Raw genomic sequence first — 17,178 nt, 5'->3', positions numbered from 1 at the left:
AATTTGTATTGCTCTTTTTGGTCAGAAAGGAAGAATCACGTGTCGCTTTTGCATTAGTCAATTGGAAATAAACCTATGACTGGAAGCAGGAGTCGCCTCGGGATGTCACGTGGAAGTAAAGGCCAGCGTCTCTGGAGTGAAAGTGCCTGGGTTAGAATCCCTGCTCCACCAGTTACTATTTGCCAATTACGATTAATGTCATCTCTGATTACTTAAGTTACTTAACCTCTCTGCACCTCAGTTTTCTCATTTGTAAAAGGGGATAATAATAGTACCTACCTCATAGAGCTGTGGTAAGGACAATTAAGTTAATGTATGTGAAGGGCTTAGAACAGGAACATGGCTCTGTTAGCTTTTATGATCCTGCCTCGGGCATCTGTTGCTGTCGAGCCCCTCCCTACGCTGTGCCAGATGCTGTAACAGTCTGCTGATAGGCGACGGATGTTAAAGATAATTGCATGTGTGGTGAACGTGTAGTGGACAGGATTTGAGATCCCAAGGTCAGGTGTTTTCTTTACATCAACTTTAATCCAATTCCCAGGACCTCTGAAGCTGCACAGGTAAGGAGGTTTCCCCTCACCTAGGCTCCTGCAAAGGAGCCCACCTTGACCATCAGGAATCCTTCCTTAGTCCTCTGTCCACAATGGTCTCCCCAAAGTGCTCATTGTTCAAACCTGTGTGATCTTGGGCCCTGCTGCGGGAACAGATGCCTCCACCTGGATCCAGGGTCCCTGGGATCGTCCTGCACCTGCCCCCTGAATTCTGTCACCTCCATGGTGCACTGGTGACTTGATACTCTCAGAGCACACCACACTTTTGGATCTCTCCAAATTTCAAGAATCTTCTCTAACTGCCCCCCCACCCACATTGCTCCCAGCCAGAAAGCAAATGCCCCACTCCTCCTAAGACACAACCTCTTCAATTAGTCCCTTCTGACATTCAGCAAATGCATAGTGAGCACCTGCTGTGTGTCCCTGCTCTATAGAGCATTGAACAAACAGTTGAAGAACCTGCTCTTGTTCAGTTACATGTGACAGGAGGAAGGGACAGTAAGCAATGCACATAACAATAAGTAAATTATGCATGATGTTAGAGAGAAATATGTGACATGGAAATTTTAAAATATAGAGGAGGGAAGATTAGGAGTGAGTGTGGTGGGGGCAAGTTGCAATGTTCAATAGGGAATTGGGGTAGATGTTATTAAGAAGACAACATTTGAGGAATGAGATGAGAGCAAGGAGGTGAGAGAGTTGGCCAAGGAGATACTTGGGGGAAGAGCATTCCGGGTGGAGAGGATGCAGGAGCAGGCCTGGTGCATCTGAGGAGCAGCAGGGAAGCCAAATGGTAGATGAAAACGGTAGATGAAAAGACCAGGAAGGTTAAGAGGAGGGCACAGCGTGACCAGCAAGGGCTCTGTATGTCGGTTTTTGCTCTAAGTGACAGGGGAGTCATTGCAGGTTTTGAGCAGAGGAGAGCCATAGTATGAGTTACATTTCAAAAGGGCCTCTCAGACTTCTGTAGTTAGAGTCATCTGTCCTGTATGGTTGTACTTATATAAGGTATCTGGAGTAGTCAAAATCACAAAGACGGAAAGTAGAGTGGTGGTTGCCAGGGGCTGGGGCGAGGGAGGGATGAAGATTTAGTTTTTAATGGGCACAGTTTCAGTTTTGCAAGATGAGGAGAATTCTGGAGACAGGTGGTGGTGATGGTTGCTGAGCACTGCGAATGTGCTCAATACCAGGAACTGTACCCTTAAAAACGGTTAAGATGATACATTTTATGTATGGGTATTTTACCACAATTTTTAAAATGGGGAAAAAATGAGGATGGACTGCAGAAGGCTAAGGGAGGAACAGGGAGACTGAAAGGTAGGAGGCTCTTGGTGATCAGGCCCTGGACTTAGGTTATAGTAGTAAAGGTCGCAGTAAAGGGATTCATTTCTGGACATATTCTGAAGGCAGCGCCCAGAGGATTTCCTCAGAGAGAGAATGTGGAATGTGCCGAAAAAAAAAAAAAAAGAAAATCACAGATGGGTTTGAGCCTGCTCCCCTGGAAGGACGTTGGAAGGAGTTGGTGCCATCAGCTGAAATGGTGAAAGCCACGTGTGAGGCAGGCGAGGGTGGAGACTGGGAGTCCAGGTCCGCTCGTGTGCATGAGACACGGAGCAGAGGTGCTGAGTGCACAGTTAGGTCCACAAACCTGGAGCTGGGCTGAGAAGTCTAGGCTGAGACTAAATCAGGAGGCTGAGAGCGTAATTAGAAAAGAGGAGCAAGGACTGAAGCGCACACTCCAACCGAGAGAGGCTGAGGAGAAGGGGAGGAGTCAGGAAAGGAGCCACCAGGACACTGAGGCGTCCCGGAAGCCAGGGGAAGCGCGAGTCTCAGGGAGGGCGGAGCGTCCAGCTGGGCCGAAGGCTGACGCTTGGTGCAGAGAACTGACGTCAGATTCCGCCATTTCGGGGAGAATGGAAGCGGGGATCTGCCAGGTGGGGCTTGTGAGACCAGGAGGAGAGTTAATTCTTCTTATAAAAGGCTCCAAACATCTTCGTGCACTAATTGTGTTTTGTATTTTCTGTGTTTTATTTGGCGGCTGGCCAGTACGGGAATCCGAACTCTTGACTTGGTGTTATCAGCACTGTATTCTAACCGGCCAGCCTGTTTTCTTTCTTTGTTTTTATTGAATCATAATTGATTATACATATTCTGGGGATTCAATTGACATACATTGATCAAATCAATATTACTAGTATGTATTTTGTTACAAGTTGTACTTATTCTCTATGCCCCTTGTCCAATCTCTCCCCACCCCCCCCCCACTGATAACCCTAGATTACTTCTCTCCTTCTGAAAGAGTAATGGTTACTCTGTTGATTTGCTGCCTAGATGATCTGTCCAATGCTGAGAGGTGTGTTCAGGTCCCCCAGTGTTATCATAGAGCAGATGCTTCTGCTGTCACTCTGGAATGGGCTTTGTGGAGAGAGACATCCTCTTCTTTTCTTTGGTCTCTGCTGGTGACTCTCCTTGTGTCAGGGCACTCCAGTGGCTGGTGGACCATCTGTGTGGTGGTTGTGTCATCCAGCCACTTACGTGGCAGCCGTGGATACTGTGGTGGCTGTGGTGGGCGATCCACACGGAGGTGATGTTTCTGGTATGCTCCTTGGCACTGGCGGTTTGCCTGGTTGTAGGGGTGGTCTGGTCTCCAGCTCCATGCCCCGGGCCCCCAGGCAGGGCACCGAAGCCCTTGGCCAGCCTGTTTTCTGAATTTTATGATGCTTTATTATCCTAGAGCCTTGTGGATCCAGGGAGGGACTGCCCCTGTCAGGGTCAGCTAACCACTAGAGATAGTAAACAGCATGCCTGTGAGGATGCCTTTGACATGCAAACCACTCAATTCTGAGACCATACCGCCTCCTTTTGTCAGGTTCCTGCAGCCCCGTATACCATTCCCAGCCCTAAATCACCCCATGGCCGGATGCCAGACAACGGAAGACCATCTCTATAGCCCAGAGCCCACCCAAATTATTCAAATTAGCCCATCTTAAACCTGCTCAGTGACTTACCCGCCTTGCCCATTCCTTCCTGTGAAAACCACAGTAGATCCTTTAGCCCATGCTTTTCCCTCACTCCGTCCACCTGCTGACTGACCCCCGTGCTTCCCTGGGTGGCCTGCGTGACATGCTGTGCCCCTTCACCTTGGGAACACAAGTAACAAACTATTTCTTCAATGGGAATCTCCTCCTGAACTGTTGGCCTCACCACACCTAAATAAAACCAAAATCCTGGGTACATTTTAAAGCAAATCTGCTTTCTGCAGAGATGAAATCCCTGTGACAAGGAAATTCAAAGAACCTGGATCCCTAAACTTGTTTCCAACCTGTCTCCTCCTTCTAAGCCCTCACTACCTCCCAGGAGCCTGATGCTGGCGCAAAAGCCCTTGACTCTGAGAACCTCTTTCCTCCAAGAATCCACCCACCCCCCCACCCCACTCCCGCCTTTGCCTTAGCTCAGGATTCCTCCCCTCACACACTTCCATTAAGGGCTCCCCTTCCTGCCAGTTGGTTTTTCTTTAGGAATGTGACAGACAACGTCCTCCCTCGGTGTGTTTCTCCAATCATCATGGCCAGGGAGAGGAGAGAGAGTCTGGGCAAGTGGCACTGGGGCTTGCAGAAAGGGCAGCACTTACTTCACGCTCACAGCTTTAGCCTCTTCTGTACCTGCTTATCGTTTTGCTTACAGTTCTGTCCCCTGAACAGCCACGCTACCCTGGGATCCCAGCCCCAAAGCCCTCTGGCTTCCGCTGGCCTGCGCCTGCCACTCCTTCCCACTGCTGACAGCATCTTGGACGGCCACATCGTCCACATGATGGGGGGCTCCACATTCCGGCAGTGCTGGGAATATCTGTGTGACACCGTGCCCTGTGAGTAGCCATGGGGGAGGGAGTAGGACACTGAAAAGAACAAGAGGAGTAAGAGGGCTGTGAGAAGGCAGGAAACATCCTGTCAATGGTGCAAAATGCCTGGGTTTCAGTAGAGTGATGTGAAAGGACAGGACGCCTGCTTTGGGGCAGGGGAAGGGCTGAGAAACAGGGTGACTTGATTATGCATAATCTCCACATTACAGGAGAGCAGGTATATGCACAAGCTTGTCTGGAACTGAGGACTTGCTGAGGGGTACTGGAGGAACAGAGTTGGAATTTAAGAAGAGAATTGTAGAGAATCCAGGATTTAGGGGTTTGTGTTGTGACAATTGGGAGACACTGGATGTTTTTCTTTGTTTGTTTGTTTGTTTGTTTTTAAAAGATGACTGGTAAGAGGATCTTAACCCTTGACTTGGTGTTATCAGCACCACACTCTCCCAACTGAGCCACGGGCCAGCCATACACTGGATGTTTTTAAGCAGAGTTTTCAGTTCGTTAGACCGATGGGACTGAAAAAAGAGAGGGCATAGCCCAGTCATAACACAGCTGTACAGTCCACATGTGAGGCAGTGAGAGGCTGAACTGGTAAAGAAATATAGTGTCAGCAGTAAAGGAAGGATGCTGGAGGGCTTGACAGTACTTGCTGAGTGATTGGTTCTAGAATGAATGGAAATGACCGAATAACTCTAGATAACCACAAAATGAACTGCAAATGGAGGTTAATGGGGTGCCTGGATTGGCAGCCAGGGGGCAGGAGTAGGAGGAGACGGTGTATTTATTTCATAGCCCTTCACACTGGGTTAAAGAGGTGGGAGGGGACCTCTAGGGAAACGAGTGGAGGAGGCATTTGAAGACACAAGATAGGAGTTGAAGTGAGATGTCAGTGCTTCAGACAGAGTTTTGGTATTTACTTCTTTGGGGATAAAAGTTAAAAGAGGTCAGACTGTTATGCAAGCTGAGTCTTATCTGAGTCTTCACCTTTCACTAGGGTTTAGGACAAATTCCACAATGCAACATAACGTGAATGAAGGAATATGCCTTACTGCGGAAAAAGGGTAACATGAGAGCCAAGGATGAGCAAGAAAAGAGAACATGAGCACCCACCCCCTCCACCACCTGTCTTCCCTCACCCCACAGAGAGGTGTGTAGGGTCCACACGGGTCTGTGTTCTCATGAAGGGAACCCCCCTGAGCCCCCATTGCTCTACCCTCTTACCCACAAGCATGAAAGCAGCCTTATCAGGCCTCTTGGCATGAAATAGTCTGGAAGTGGGCTGCTGTTTGTTTACACGAGCTATCTGAAAACACCAGCTGCCCCACCTGGAGACCTGGAGGCCTGTGTGATGTTGTCTACCCTCCTGCTCAAGTGTCTGGGGACTGAGAGTAAGCCTTCACATTTGGGAACTAAGAGGTGACTGGTAATATCACACATTAGGAAGAGCAAAACCAGGTGGTCGTAGGATACTTGTGTGCTAAGAGAAAAGAGAACCTAGATCCTTTGTAGTTTTAAATGAAAAGTACAGCCCTATGTTAACCCCTGACCACCCTCACACTCTGCACAGCCCTGAAGCCAGTGGATCTACATGTCACATACCAGACGGGGCCCGTGATGGCAGTGGAGACCTCTCGGGGCATAGTGCTGCACTGGCGAGCCCACGGCTGGCCCCTGCGCTCACTCCACACACCAGTGGCCTCCCTGCACTCTGTGGCCTGGCAGCTGGGGGGCCTGGCCGGGGGCCCCCACACCATGGTGGTGCTGGGCCTGGGAGCTCACTTCACCACCTTCCCTCCATCCATTTTTGTGTGATGACTGACAGGGATTTGGATGGCCGTGGCCGCCCTGGTGGCCTGGGAACCCAGCACTCTTGTGGTCATCAAACTGGCCTACACCGGCTACAAGTCTGTGTATGGGAGTGATGGGTTCACCCTCCAGTTGAATTGGCTCCTGCGAACTGCCTTCGCTGACCTCCGTGTGGAACTTGTGGATGCCTGGGAAATGACCTCCAGCCTGGCCCCGCCAGACAATATCCACCGGGGGCCAATCATCGTCGGCAATGAGGTGGACTTACTCCTCTCCTTCATCTGCCCCACCTGAGTGCTCCCGAGGGTCCTGGGATGGGTGATGGGGAAACTAGTGTGACCATCAAGCCAGGAATCCTTCCCCCCTCAGCTGTCAGTATCTTTTCTCTTACCTGCAGCAACTGTACAGTTCATAAAATTGACCAGCAAGAATTGGGACTTGGGCAATGGCAGGAGAAGAAAAAGGAGGGAAACACGGAAGTGGTCCAGTTCATCTCCAGAGTTTTAGTTCCCACATGTAAAAGCAGTGCTGAGGGATGAGGGAGGGGACAGAGACAGCAACATCCACGATCAGTACGTATGAAGATTGTCATTTTATGTGCCCTCTTCTCCATTTAAGGTGTCAGTGAGCCTTGCAAAAATATGAGATGGGTTCCGATTCAGCTTATCAAGGCTACCCTCGTGGAAAGCCTGAATGTACATTTATAAGGAGTCTTATGTAGTGGTTTGTGAAATGAACTGTTTCTACTAATTGTAAAAAGTAATGCATGCTTTTTGAAGAAAATTTGAAAAATCACCAAAAAACATGAATAAAGAAAATAAAAATCACCTAGAATCCCATGACTGGGAGATAATCATGGTTTAAGCATATATATTCCCAATAATTTTTCAGTAGCAAAATTTTTTTCTATCCCCCTTCCCTTTTCTTTTTTCTTTTTCACTTCAGATATATGTGATGGGATTATTCCAATGTCCTAATGGACATTTAGGAGGATTTTGCTATGCCCGTTGTTCAGTGCAGGTCTTCCAAGAAGTAGGTGCTGAGACAGGATTAGAAATGCAAACATTATTGCAGAAGAAACACCTGTGAGAGATAATGTGGAGGTAGCAGGTGAGGCTGGGACAGCTGTCAGCCTTGATGCAAGGCTGACCTTGAGTAAAGGAGCATGGGAAGGAGCATGCTAGGCCACTGTCCAGTCTAAGGAAAGTTTGGCAGGACTGTTGGGAAGTCCTTGAATCAAAGGTGACCATCAGGGCAGTCCTGCATCTCCCAGGGATGGGCCAGCTTTAGTATTTCTGCTGTGCCCTGTCATCAGTTGGGAGCATCCCATGGGAAAAGCGCTTCACTGTGCAGGATTTGACTAGCAGTGGGTGCCTCAGTCAGTTACAGTCCCTGTTGTTAGAGGTTTGCAAAATGCACTCTCATGGCTGCCGCAGTCTACCCCTTCGTACTGCACAGAGCTACATTTTCATACGAGGTCAGGGAGCAACTCCTCTGTGGTTCCCAGGGGCTTTCCTTCATGAGAGGAGACTCACAGGAGGGAGGTCAGTGCGATGACCCGCAGCCCCTCTTGCTGCAGTGGGTCTGAGGGTGGCAACTGGTAGTCATCCTCTCCCTCTTTCTCTGTTTATTCTACGTTCCCCTCACCTCTGGCTATCGCCACTGCAATTCTTGGTGACTTACCTGGTAGGATGACCCAAAGCTTTCATTTATATTGGTTTGTAACTACCATTATTTATGATGTAATCATCATTTCTTTGACAGTTAGGTTGTTTCTAACTAATCTCTATTGAGCTGAACCTTGAAGGATATTTTAAGGAAAAGGTTAGCTTTGTCTAAAATGGTAAGAAAAAAAATTTAAGCAGAATAAAAAACTATAAATGGCCTATTGTTATACCTCTATGGAAATCATATATTCACATGGTCAAGGACTGGAGAAGAACATTGAAAATTAAAAATAGAAGAAAAATATGTGAGGCAAATTCTAACCAAAGAAAGCTGGCTTAATTATAATAATAAAGGAAAAAAAATAGACTTTAAGACAAAGATCATCATTAGAAATAGTGTGGATCACCATATAATATTAAAAATTCAACTCACTGAGAATATGTTACAATTCTAAACAAGAATGCATTTAATAAAATAGTCTCTAAACTTAAGCAAAAAATTGTTGGAACTAAAAGAAAAAATCTGCAAGTGTACTATCGTAGTGGGGAGTTTTCAACACACTTCTCTTAATTACTAATTAAAGAGACCCCCCAAATTCATATAAATATAGAAGATATGAACAACACAAATTATTTCTCTAAAAGCAAGCTTGCATATCTGAGATAAACCCAACCTCGCTGTGATGGACTACCTTTTTTATACATTGCTAGATTTGGTTTACTAACATTTTGTTTAGAATTTGTACATCTATATTCATAAGTGAAACTGGCCTGTAACTGTCCTTTCTCATAGTAGTCCTGTCAGATTTTAGTAGGGTGACGCTAGCCTTGCAGAAGGAATTGGGAATTCCGCCCCGCCCCCCCCTTTTCTTTCTAGTCTCGGAAAGATGTTTGCAAGATTGAAATTATTTGTTTGTTACATATTAGATAACACTCACTGGTGAAGCTAACTGAGCCTATAGTTTTTCTTGTGAGAAAGGAAACCTTTTCAAAAATGGTACGCTAATGATGTTTTCTGTCTCCTCATGAGTCAGCTTTGGCACAGTTTTCTAGAAATGTGTCTATTTTGTTTAAATTTTGAAATTTATTTCCACAAGTGTATCATCTTTTTCATATCTGCCTCAGCTGGAGTTGTATCATTTTTCATTTCTGACATCTGGGTGGTCGGCCCTGAGCTGGTTGCTTGTGTGGGGGGGCTGTGACTGAGGCCCTCAGTGCCCTACAACCCTGGCTTGGGAGAGCCCGGGGCACTTCCGGTGGTGGCTTGGTGGTCATCACTGGGCTGGTTGCCTGTGTTGTCGGAGTGTGACCGAAGCCCGAGGCCACCACCCTCGGGCCTGGTTGCAAGTGCTGGGGGCATGGCTGAAGCCCCCAGCCCTCCCCACTTTCTGGCTTGGTAGCCCAGAGGACTTCCAGACCTTCTACATGTTATAGGTGTTCTTTGGTGAAATGAGACCTTTACTAGTTAATATCAAATTTTGTCTCTGGTCGTGGGTACTTTGTCCTTTCTCTCAGTTCTGTGTTGGGTTATTTCTTGTTCCCACCACTTTTTAACTCTGTGTTAGAACTAATTTGTTGTCCTTTGCTTACTTCTGAAGTGGGGGAACTTCCCATGGGGACCAGTACTTGAGCTGTGTGGTTGAGCTAAATTGCTGCTTGGCTGCTGATTCCCTAGGGAAGGCTTTTTGTGCAGCTCCAGTTTTTATGGTTGACTTTATAGATACTTCTGGGTCTAGTGAAATCCGGTGCACCTGACTTGTGTAGAAACACTGGTCTGGGCCTGAGTCTTTTCATCAAACCGCACCCCATGCAATTCTATATTCCTGACCGGTGTCCTCTGAGTGGTCCCATGCTGATTGGGAGGCAGATCAGCTGTCCTTGCTATGCCCCAGTGTTCTCCCGGTGGGCCCATCTCCCCCAGCACCTATGTTCCAGACAATTCCCATGGGACGGGCCATGCTCCTGTCCCTTGCGATGACTTGCCAGTCTCTGAGTGGCTCCTGTTTTTCAGTTGTTGTGGCTCCTCAGTCCAATGTGGGTCCACAGGAACCCAATTATTGATGGCCTGGGAGCACCAAGGCCCTCTTCTCCCCTGCTGCCTGCAAACAATTTCATCTGAAGGGCACAGCTGCGGCTTTTTCCAGCTCCTGCTCTGTGTGCTCAGCAGCCTCAACCAGGAAGTGGCCGGGAGGATTTTTCTTTCTCTCTTCATAGCTTCTCCGACCATCATCCACTCCATAGGTGTCTTCCCCTCTTCCCCTGAGCTTAGTGGCCCCAGCTTGGCTGTCATTACTATTAATAGTTGTAAATTAGTCACTTTGTGGGAGAGACTGATGCTGGGGACCGTCTATCCAACCATCTTGACTGGAAGCTGCCCGCCCCTTTCAATTTCTAGAGGCTGCCTGCATCCATTGGCTCATGGTCACTTCCTCCATGTCAAAAGCCAGCAGTGTAGGAGCTGCTGCTTCTTTTGGTGGCTGGCCAGTATGAGGATCCAAACTCCAGTGGAGCATCTTCAGATCTTCAAGGTTCTCTGCCTCTGCCCCTCTGCTCCCATCATAGCATCATCTCTGCCTTCTGTAGTAAAATTCCTACCTCTTATAAGGACACTTGTGATTACATTTTGAGCTGGATAATTTAGGATAATCTTCCCCTTATATGACCCTTAACTTAATCACATATACAGAGTTCCTTTTGTCACATAGGGTGACATATTCACAGTGGACAGAAATCAGGACACGGATATCTTCGAGGGCCATTATGCAGGGTACCATGGTGATCAAAGCCAGAATCCCTGTTAACTTATGACCTGTGAATCTGGACTCCTCTCTTACTAATTCTGCCCCTGGAACAGTGTTCCCTCTATCTATGCTCCTTTCACTCATGCCAAAGGCTTCTGTGTTGGCTTTTGCCTAGAGGCCACATTTTTATCACTAAGCCACCCACTGAGGATTTTCCACAATCCATTGTGCTAGATCCAGAGAAAATGCAACACTCCAAGAGTTTACAATTTAACAGAGGAGGTAAATAGTCAGTTTAGAAGACAATTAAAGGGGGAAAGCAGGTTTGTCATCTCTGTGCCTCATGACATTGGACATAGCTGCACTACCAACCTTCCGAGTAGAAGATGATGTCTCTGAAGCTCAAACTTCTAATTCCAGTATAAATTTGCTTGGTAGATCTTGGGCCATCTTCCTATAGATTGGAATTTGAGATGTGTCAGAGGGGTGCTTTTATTGTGAAGTACACTTGCCTGAATAAGAAGGGACCATTGATGGGTATAAGTGAGTATCCCATAGGCCAGGTGCCTAGATTCCCTTTCCCATTCACTACAACCCACATCACAAAGAATGTGGCCCCTCTCCAGTGTTCTTCTCTTTTGGATTCTTCTACTTCTCTGGTCTATATTTGTGATTTTGTGTTTCTCAGACTATGAGACCAAAAAAGTCTGGGCCTCTGGAGAGGACTCCTTGTCATAGCAAACACCATGTTTTCCTAGGAAAGAATGTGCTGTATCTCACTCCTTTGGCCAACCCATACCTGTTCTGTGCCTTTCTACATTTTCTTGCTTTCCCAATGGTTTCTGTGGTTGAATCCCTTCTCACCCCTAGCTCAGCCCAATTACAGAGGGAAGTCACTGAGGGATGGTCTCGTCTCATTCTTCTATGACCCTCAGGAGCATCAAAGAAAGGTCTCAGCCACCCCTGACTCTCAACTGGAAAATTGGTGTGGAGATGGTGGGGGTGGAGTTGTGGAGAGAGGGAACAGGAGAAGAAGGGACACTTAGAATGCCACATTGGGGGTTGGTAGTGGATGGAATAAGAAGGCTGAGAGGAGATGGTTGAGCTAAACCAGAGACACAACTTCATCTTCACAACATGAGATACTCCTTTCAAATAAAGGTGGTGGTGACTCAGATACCAGGCTTAAGGGTGACAGATGGCATGATGCAGGCAAGCAAGACTCCTGGGTACCCCTGGCAGAGGGGACTAGGTTTGGTGAATGGAAATCTCTTTCCCAGAAGAAAATGAAAGAAACACTAACCACTGATAGATTCCTCCTTCTCTATCCACAGATATTCTATTTCAAGACATCCTGGCCTGAAAGCACCATCTTTCATCCTCCAGGACCCCGTCCTGTCTCTAAATCTGCCTCCAAATCCACGGAATCTCTCCCACTCTTGGACTGTCTCCCCCAGGAGCTCACCAACCTGACCCGAATTCCGTACTGGCCTCCGACCCCGGGAGACAGAGGGGACTTGTTGTCCTCCACCAGTCCCCAGACCTCCACCTACCACCTGAGGGATCCTGTCCAGGCCAGCTATGTTCTGGGAGGCTACCTAGAGGCTGTCCTTGTGGCCAGGGACCACCGGGGCAGACCCAAGACCCATGGTGGGGATCTATTTCGGGCACAGCTGTTGAGTCCAGACTTGAAGGCAGGGGTCCCTGGGGATGTGCAGGATCTGGAGAATGGCACATACCTGTTGTCCTTCCCCCTGCTCTGGGCTGGGGAGGCCCAGGTGCAAGTGCGGCTGATCCACTCCAGCGAGGCAGTTGGGGTTCTGAGGAGAATCTGGAGAGAGAAAAGGGCCACAGTTGATTTTAGGGGATATTTCCAGGGGCCCAATGGAACTAAAGAGATTGTGATTTGCAATGTTGACCCTCAGTCGACTGGAGCAAAAGGACCTACCTGCCAGTACAGGGATGTGGTTTCCAGTGAGCTCTGGTTCTGCGCTCAACCGCCTACCCTGCCCTGCAACTCTTTAGTTGGTCACTCGAGTGGGAGTTACTTGAAGGTGACCACAGCACACGATGAGGCCCTGCTGGCATGGTAAGAAACGCAGAATCTGGGAAGCTTGTCCCAACCCTAAGTCACATCCTTTTTCCTAAATCTTGTCTGTGATCCAATTTCTATTCTCATTCAACACATGCTTGTTGAGCACCTGCTCTATGGCAGACATTGCTGGACAGACACGTAGCACAGTAAACTGGTCCGGCTATATGTCTAGAGAAGGTTACAAGTGATTTTAGGCTTAAAGGAAAAAGCGGGATTCTGGCATGAGAAGAGACTAAGTATTCAAGCGGAGCAAATGATCTCAGGGCAAACGTGGCTCGAGCACTTCATTTTTGAAATCTGGATTCCTGCCATCATTTAGATTTTCGTCTGACAATTTCTCATTATTTTGTTAGATCAGTTATTCAAGTTGATTTAAAAATATTTTGTCCTGAGGTCAGTGAGAGTTGGTGAAAATACCTAGGTGAAACTAGTACCAGGCAAGAAACTCTCCATTGTATTTTATTAGTTTCTGCTGCTATCTATAACATTCATTCCTTCAATTTCGTTTTTCTTTTTTTTCTTTCTTTCTTTCTTTCTTTAAAAAAAATTTTTTTTTGGTGGCTGGCCAGTACGGGGATCTGAACCCTTTGACTTTGGTCCTATAACACCGTGCTGGAAACAACTGAGCCAACCAGCCAGCCCGTTCCTTTACTTTCTCAGAGAATTTCTTTCTTTTTTATACTTTCATGATTCAGAAGACTTTGCTCATCTATTTCTACCTTCCTTATATGACATAAAAATGTTTAAGGGTATGAATTTCCCTGTGAGCACAGTTTTAACTGTATTCTCCAAATTTTAATATGTAGAAGCATCATTTTAATTCTGTTTTACATGTTTTATAATTCCCATAGTGATTTCTTCTTTAGCTGGTGAATTATTTAGGAATTATTTTGGAAGTTTTTGAACTTTAAAAGTTGCTACCTTTTTCTTCTTGCTTTTCCCTCATTTATTTGCATTATGACTAGAAATGTGGTCTTTGTGATATCAATTCCTTGAAATTTGTTTAGAGTTCATTTGCGACCCAGCAAATGACTAAATTTTTGTTTGTATACCGGGTTTCCTTGAAAATAATATGTATTTCCTATTTCTTCAGAATAGAATTCTGAACCTATTTGTTAGAGCTTATTCATTTTCTTATTCCAATCATCTATATCTTCATTAATTGTTTTATGTCTGCTTAATCTATTTATTTTAGATGCAAATATATTGTACTGTGTGCTGTGGATTGAATGGCCCCCGAAACTCATTGCAGCCTGAGCCCCATTGTAACAGTGCTAAGAGGGTGGGAAGTCTGATTATGGTATTTGGAAGGTGGGGCCTTAATGAAGTGACTAGATTGTGAGGACTGCACCCTTGTGGATGGATTGGTCCTTTCGTGGGGTAACGGGTGTGGTTCTGATGGCTTTATAAGGAGGGCGAGTGAGAGGATAAGCTCTCTCTTGCTCTTGCCATCTTCACCATGTGATACCCTGTGTTGCCACGGGACACTATAGAGAGTTCCCACCCAGAACGAGGCCCTCACCAGATGTGTCCCCTGGACCTTGCACTTCCCAGCCTATAAAACAGTAAGAAGTAAATTTCATTTTCTTTGTAAAGTACCCAATTTCAAGTATTCTGTATGAGCAACAGAAGTGAACTAATACACTGTATTTGTAGATTTGACAATTCCTCTCTGTAATTCAGCAGTTGTAACTTCATACATTTCAAGGCAATGTTGTTCAGCTCATCCAACCTGGTGATTCTTTTATGTTATTGGTAAATTATGCATTTTCCTTTCTTGATTTTTGCCTTAAATTCTAAATTTTATCATATGAAAATTGCTATAACATCTTTCATTTTCTTAGTATTTTCATGGTATATCTTTCAAACTTTCTGTGTGAAATAGTTTTAGGCAGCTCTCTCAATATGACATTGTAGCTTTTGCTTAGGCATCGTTAAATGGATCATGGAAGAAACTAGAACCATGAACATAACTAACTTTATCTAAACACGATAGGCATTCAAATCTACAGGGAAAATATTGAATAGTCAACGAATGGAAAAGAGCATAATTAGATTTCAGCCTCACACTATACATAAACATCAATGCCAGGAGGATTAAAGAGCTAACTGTGAAAAGCAAACCTTAAAACCCAAAGAAGACAATAGCAGCAAATGTCTTTTTTCCCAAGCTTTGAGCTTGGGAAAATATTGCCTCAGACATAACGAGGCAGACATCATAAAGGAAAATATTGGTTAAGTTGGGCTATATATAAATAAAAAACTTCTTCATTACAAAAAGTCCCTAAACATAGGGTAAGTCAAGCTATAATAGACTAGAATATGATATCTGTGACAGACAAAAGTGATACAAGATTAGTACTCAGAAGAAATAAAGGAGTTGTACAGGGAGCTACCTGGTGAGCTCAGTTGTTTAGAGCACGGTGCTGACAACACAAAGTTCCAGGGTTCAATACCTGTACTAGCCAGACACCAAGAAAAAAAGAAAAGAAATTATACAAAATAATAAGAGAAATTATATAGCCCAACAGAAAACATGGGCAAGAGACATAACCAGGAGATCACAGAAGGAAAATTTTGAATGATGAATAAAATCTGAAGATATACTTAATCTCATGAGTAGTCAGGGAAATTTAATTGAAACTGAAATATATTATTTAGGGCTGGCCAGTTAGCTCAGCTGGTTACAATGTGGCCTTGTAACACCAAGGTGAAGTGTTCAGATCCCCAAACCAGCCAGCTGTCTCAACATTTTTTTAAAAAGTTGAAGAAACAAAATATGATGTTATTTAATAATTTTTATATGAACAAATCTTTGAATCTGACAAAAACACAGGTGATGAGGATGTGTAGAGACAAAAAGGATCGTATACCACTGCTGGGAGTGTAAATTGTTATAAGAACTTTGAAAAGCAATTTAACAATACTTAGTAAAGTTGAAGATGCATATAACTTACAGTCCAAAGGTTTGCTTCTGGTTATAAACTGTAGATTTCTCTTTCTTACAGGAGAGCCAGGGAACATGTACAATAGTATTTATTGCAGACATTGTCTGTGATAGGAGAATATTGAAAACTATCTAAATGACAACAGATAAGAAATGGATGAAGAAATTATGGTATATTCAAACAATGCAATTATAATTTAAAAATGAATAAAGAACAGCTCCCTTTCAAAACTTTCTAAATCTTGAAAAGATAATGAGTAGTAATAAACACATATCATTCCATTTATGCAAAGTTCTAAAACTTGCAAACAATGCTATTTAATATAAATATAAATCAAATGTACAAAATGTAGATGAGAATCACAAACACTGAATTCAAGATAGGGACTATATCCTTGTGAGGAACAGAATGGGAAAGGGTGAGCGCATAGAGGGTACCTATGTGGTACCTGTAATAATCTATTTATTACTTTTTTAAAGTTAACTTTTTATTGTGGGGTAATTACAGACCTACAGAAGGTTGCAAAAATAGTCCATAGTCTTCTGACCTCTTCACCCAGTTTCTGCCAATGGCAGCATCTCATGTATCTGTAGCACAATCAAAACAAGAAAATAGACATTGCTACTCTATGTTAACAAGATTACAGGCCTCATTAAGTCTTCACCTACCAGCTCGCACATCCACCTGTGTGTGTGTTCATGGGTACATGTGTAAGTTTTTGCAAATGTAGCCCATGTGTAGATTTGTGTAACCACCACCACCACAATCAAGGTACAGAAATGTCCCATCACCATAAAGGAAATCCTTGTGCTATACTTTTATGGCCTTCCCACCCTCCAACCCCTGTCCCTACATTGGCAACTACTAATCTGTTCTCCATCTCTATAGTTTTGTCATTTCTAGAATAGCATATAAATGGAATCATACAGTATGTAACCATTTCAGATATTGGCTTTTTCTCCCTATGCCCTTGAGATCCGTCCAAGTTGTTGCGTATATCAATAATTTATGCATTTTTATTGCTGTCTGGTTTCCATTATATGAATTTGTTTAACCATTCACCCATGGAAGGATATTTGGGTTATTTCCAGTTTTTGACTATTATGAATAAAGCTGCTATGAATATTCATGTACAGAGTTTTATGTGAGCGTAAGATTTCAGTTGTCTGGAATAAATGCCTGACTGCAATTGCTGGTTTGTGTGATTAGTGGATGTTTAGTTTTATAAGAACTTGTCAAGCTGTTTGCCAGAGTGCCTGTAACATTTTACCCTCCCACCAGCAATGTATGAGAGACACAGTTTCTCTGCATCCTTCTCAGCATTTGGTGTTAACACTATTTTTTATTTTATCTGTTGATCATTTTGTTTTTAAAGAAAGATCTGATTCAAATCTGGCAAAATGTTAAGACCCAATAGGGCTGGATGTCAAGGACACAATGCGATATCTTTTTTAAGATATGTGTATTGGGGTGGGAAAAGAAGCAGATAACAAGGGCAGATGAGTCTTTCA

The 17,178-nt window shown here is 44.7% G+C and overlaps 1 protein-coding gene and 1 pseudogene across 1 annotated transcript in view; both read left to right on the top strand.

The window, feature by feature from the left end:
• The window catches only part of LOC134372493 (NXPE family member 3-like), a 33,420-nt pseudogene extending 26,910 nt beyond the window's left edge, over positions 1 to 6,510 (top strand).
• Positions 6,511 to 6,530: 20 nt separating this feature from the next.
• The window catches only part of LOC134372492 (NXPE family member 3-like), a 40,767-nt gene continuing 30,119 nt past the window's right edge, over positions 6,531 to 17,178 (top strand). Inside the window, exons 1-4 of the mRNA XM_063089975.1 lie at positions 6,531 to 6,732; positions 6,835 to 6,911; positions 7,162 to 7,248; positions 11,959 to 12,713. Coding sequence (XP_062946045.1) covers positions 6,531 to 6,732; positions 6,835 to 6,911; positions 7,162 to 7,248; positions 11,959 to 12,713 — 1,121 coding nt within the window. The remainder of the gene's footprint in view (positions 6,733 to 6,834; positions 6,912 to 7,161; positions 7,249 to 11,958; positions 12,714 to 17,178) is intronic.

This window comes from Cynocephalus volans, chromosome 3, assembly GCF_027409185.1.
Source record: "Cynocephalus volans isolate mCynVol1 chromosome 3, mCynVol1.pri, whole genome shotgun sequence".
Classification (NCBI taxonomy): Eukaryota; Metazoa; Chordata; class Mammalia; order Dermoptera; family Cynocephalidae; genus Cynocephalus; species Cynocephalus volans.
The sequence above is the reverse complement of the archived record's forward strand: the minus strand, read 5'-3'. Positions and strand labels throughout refer to the sequence as shown.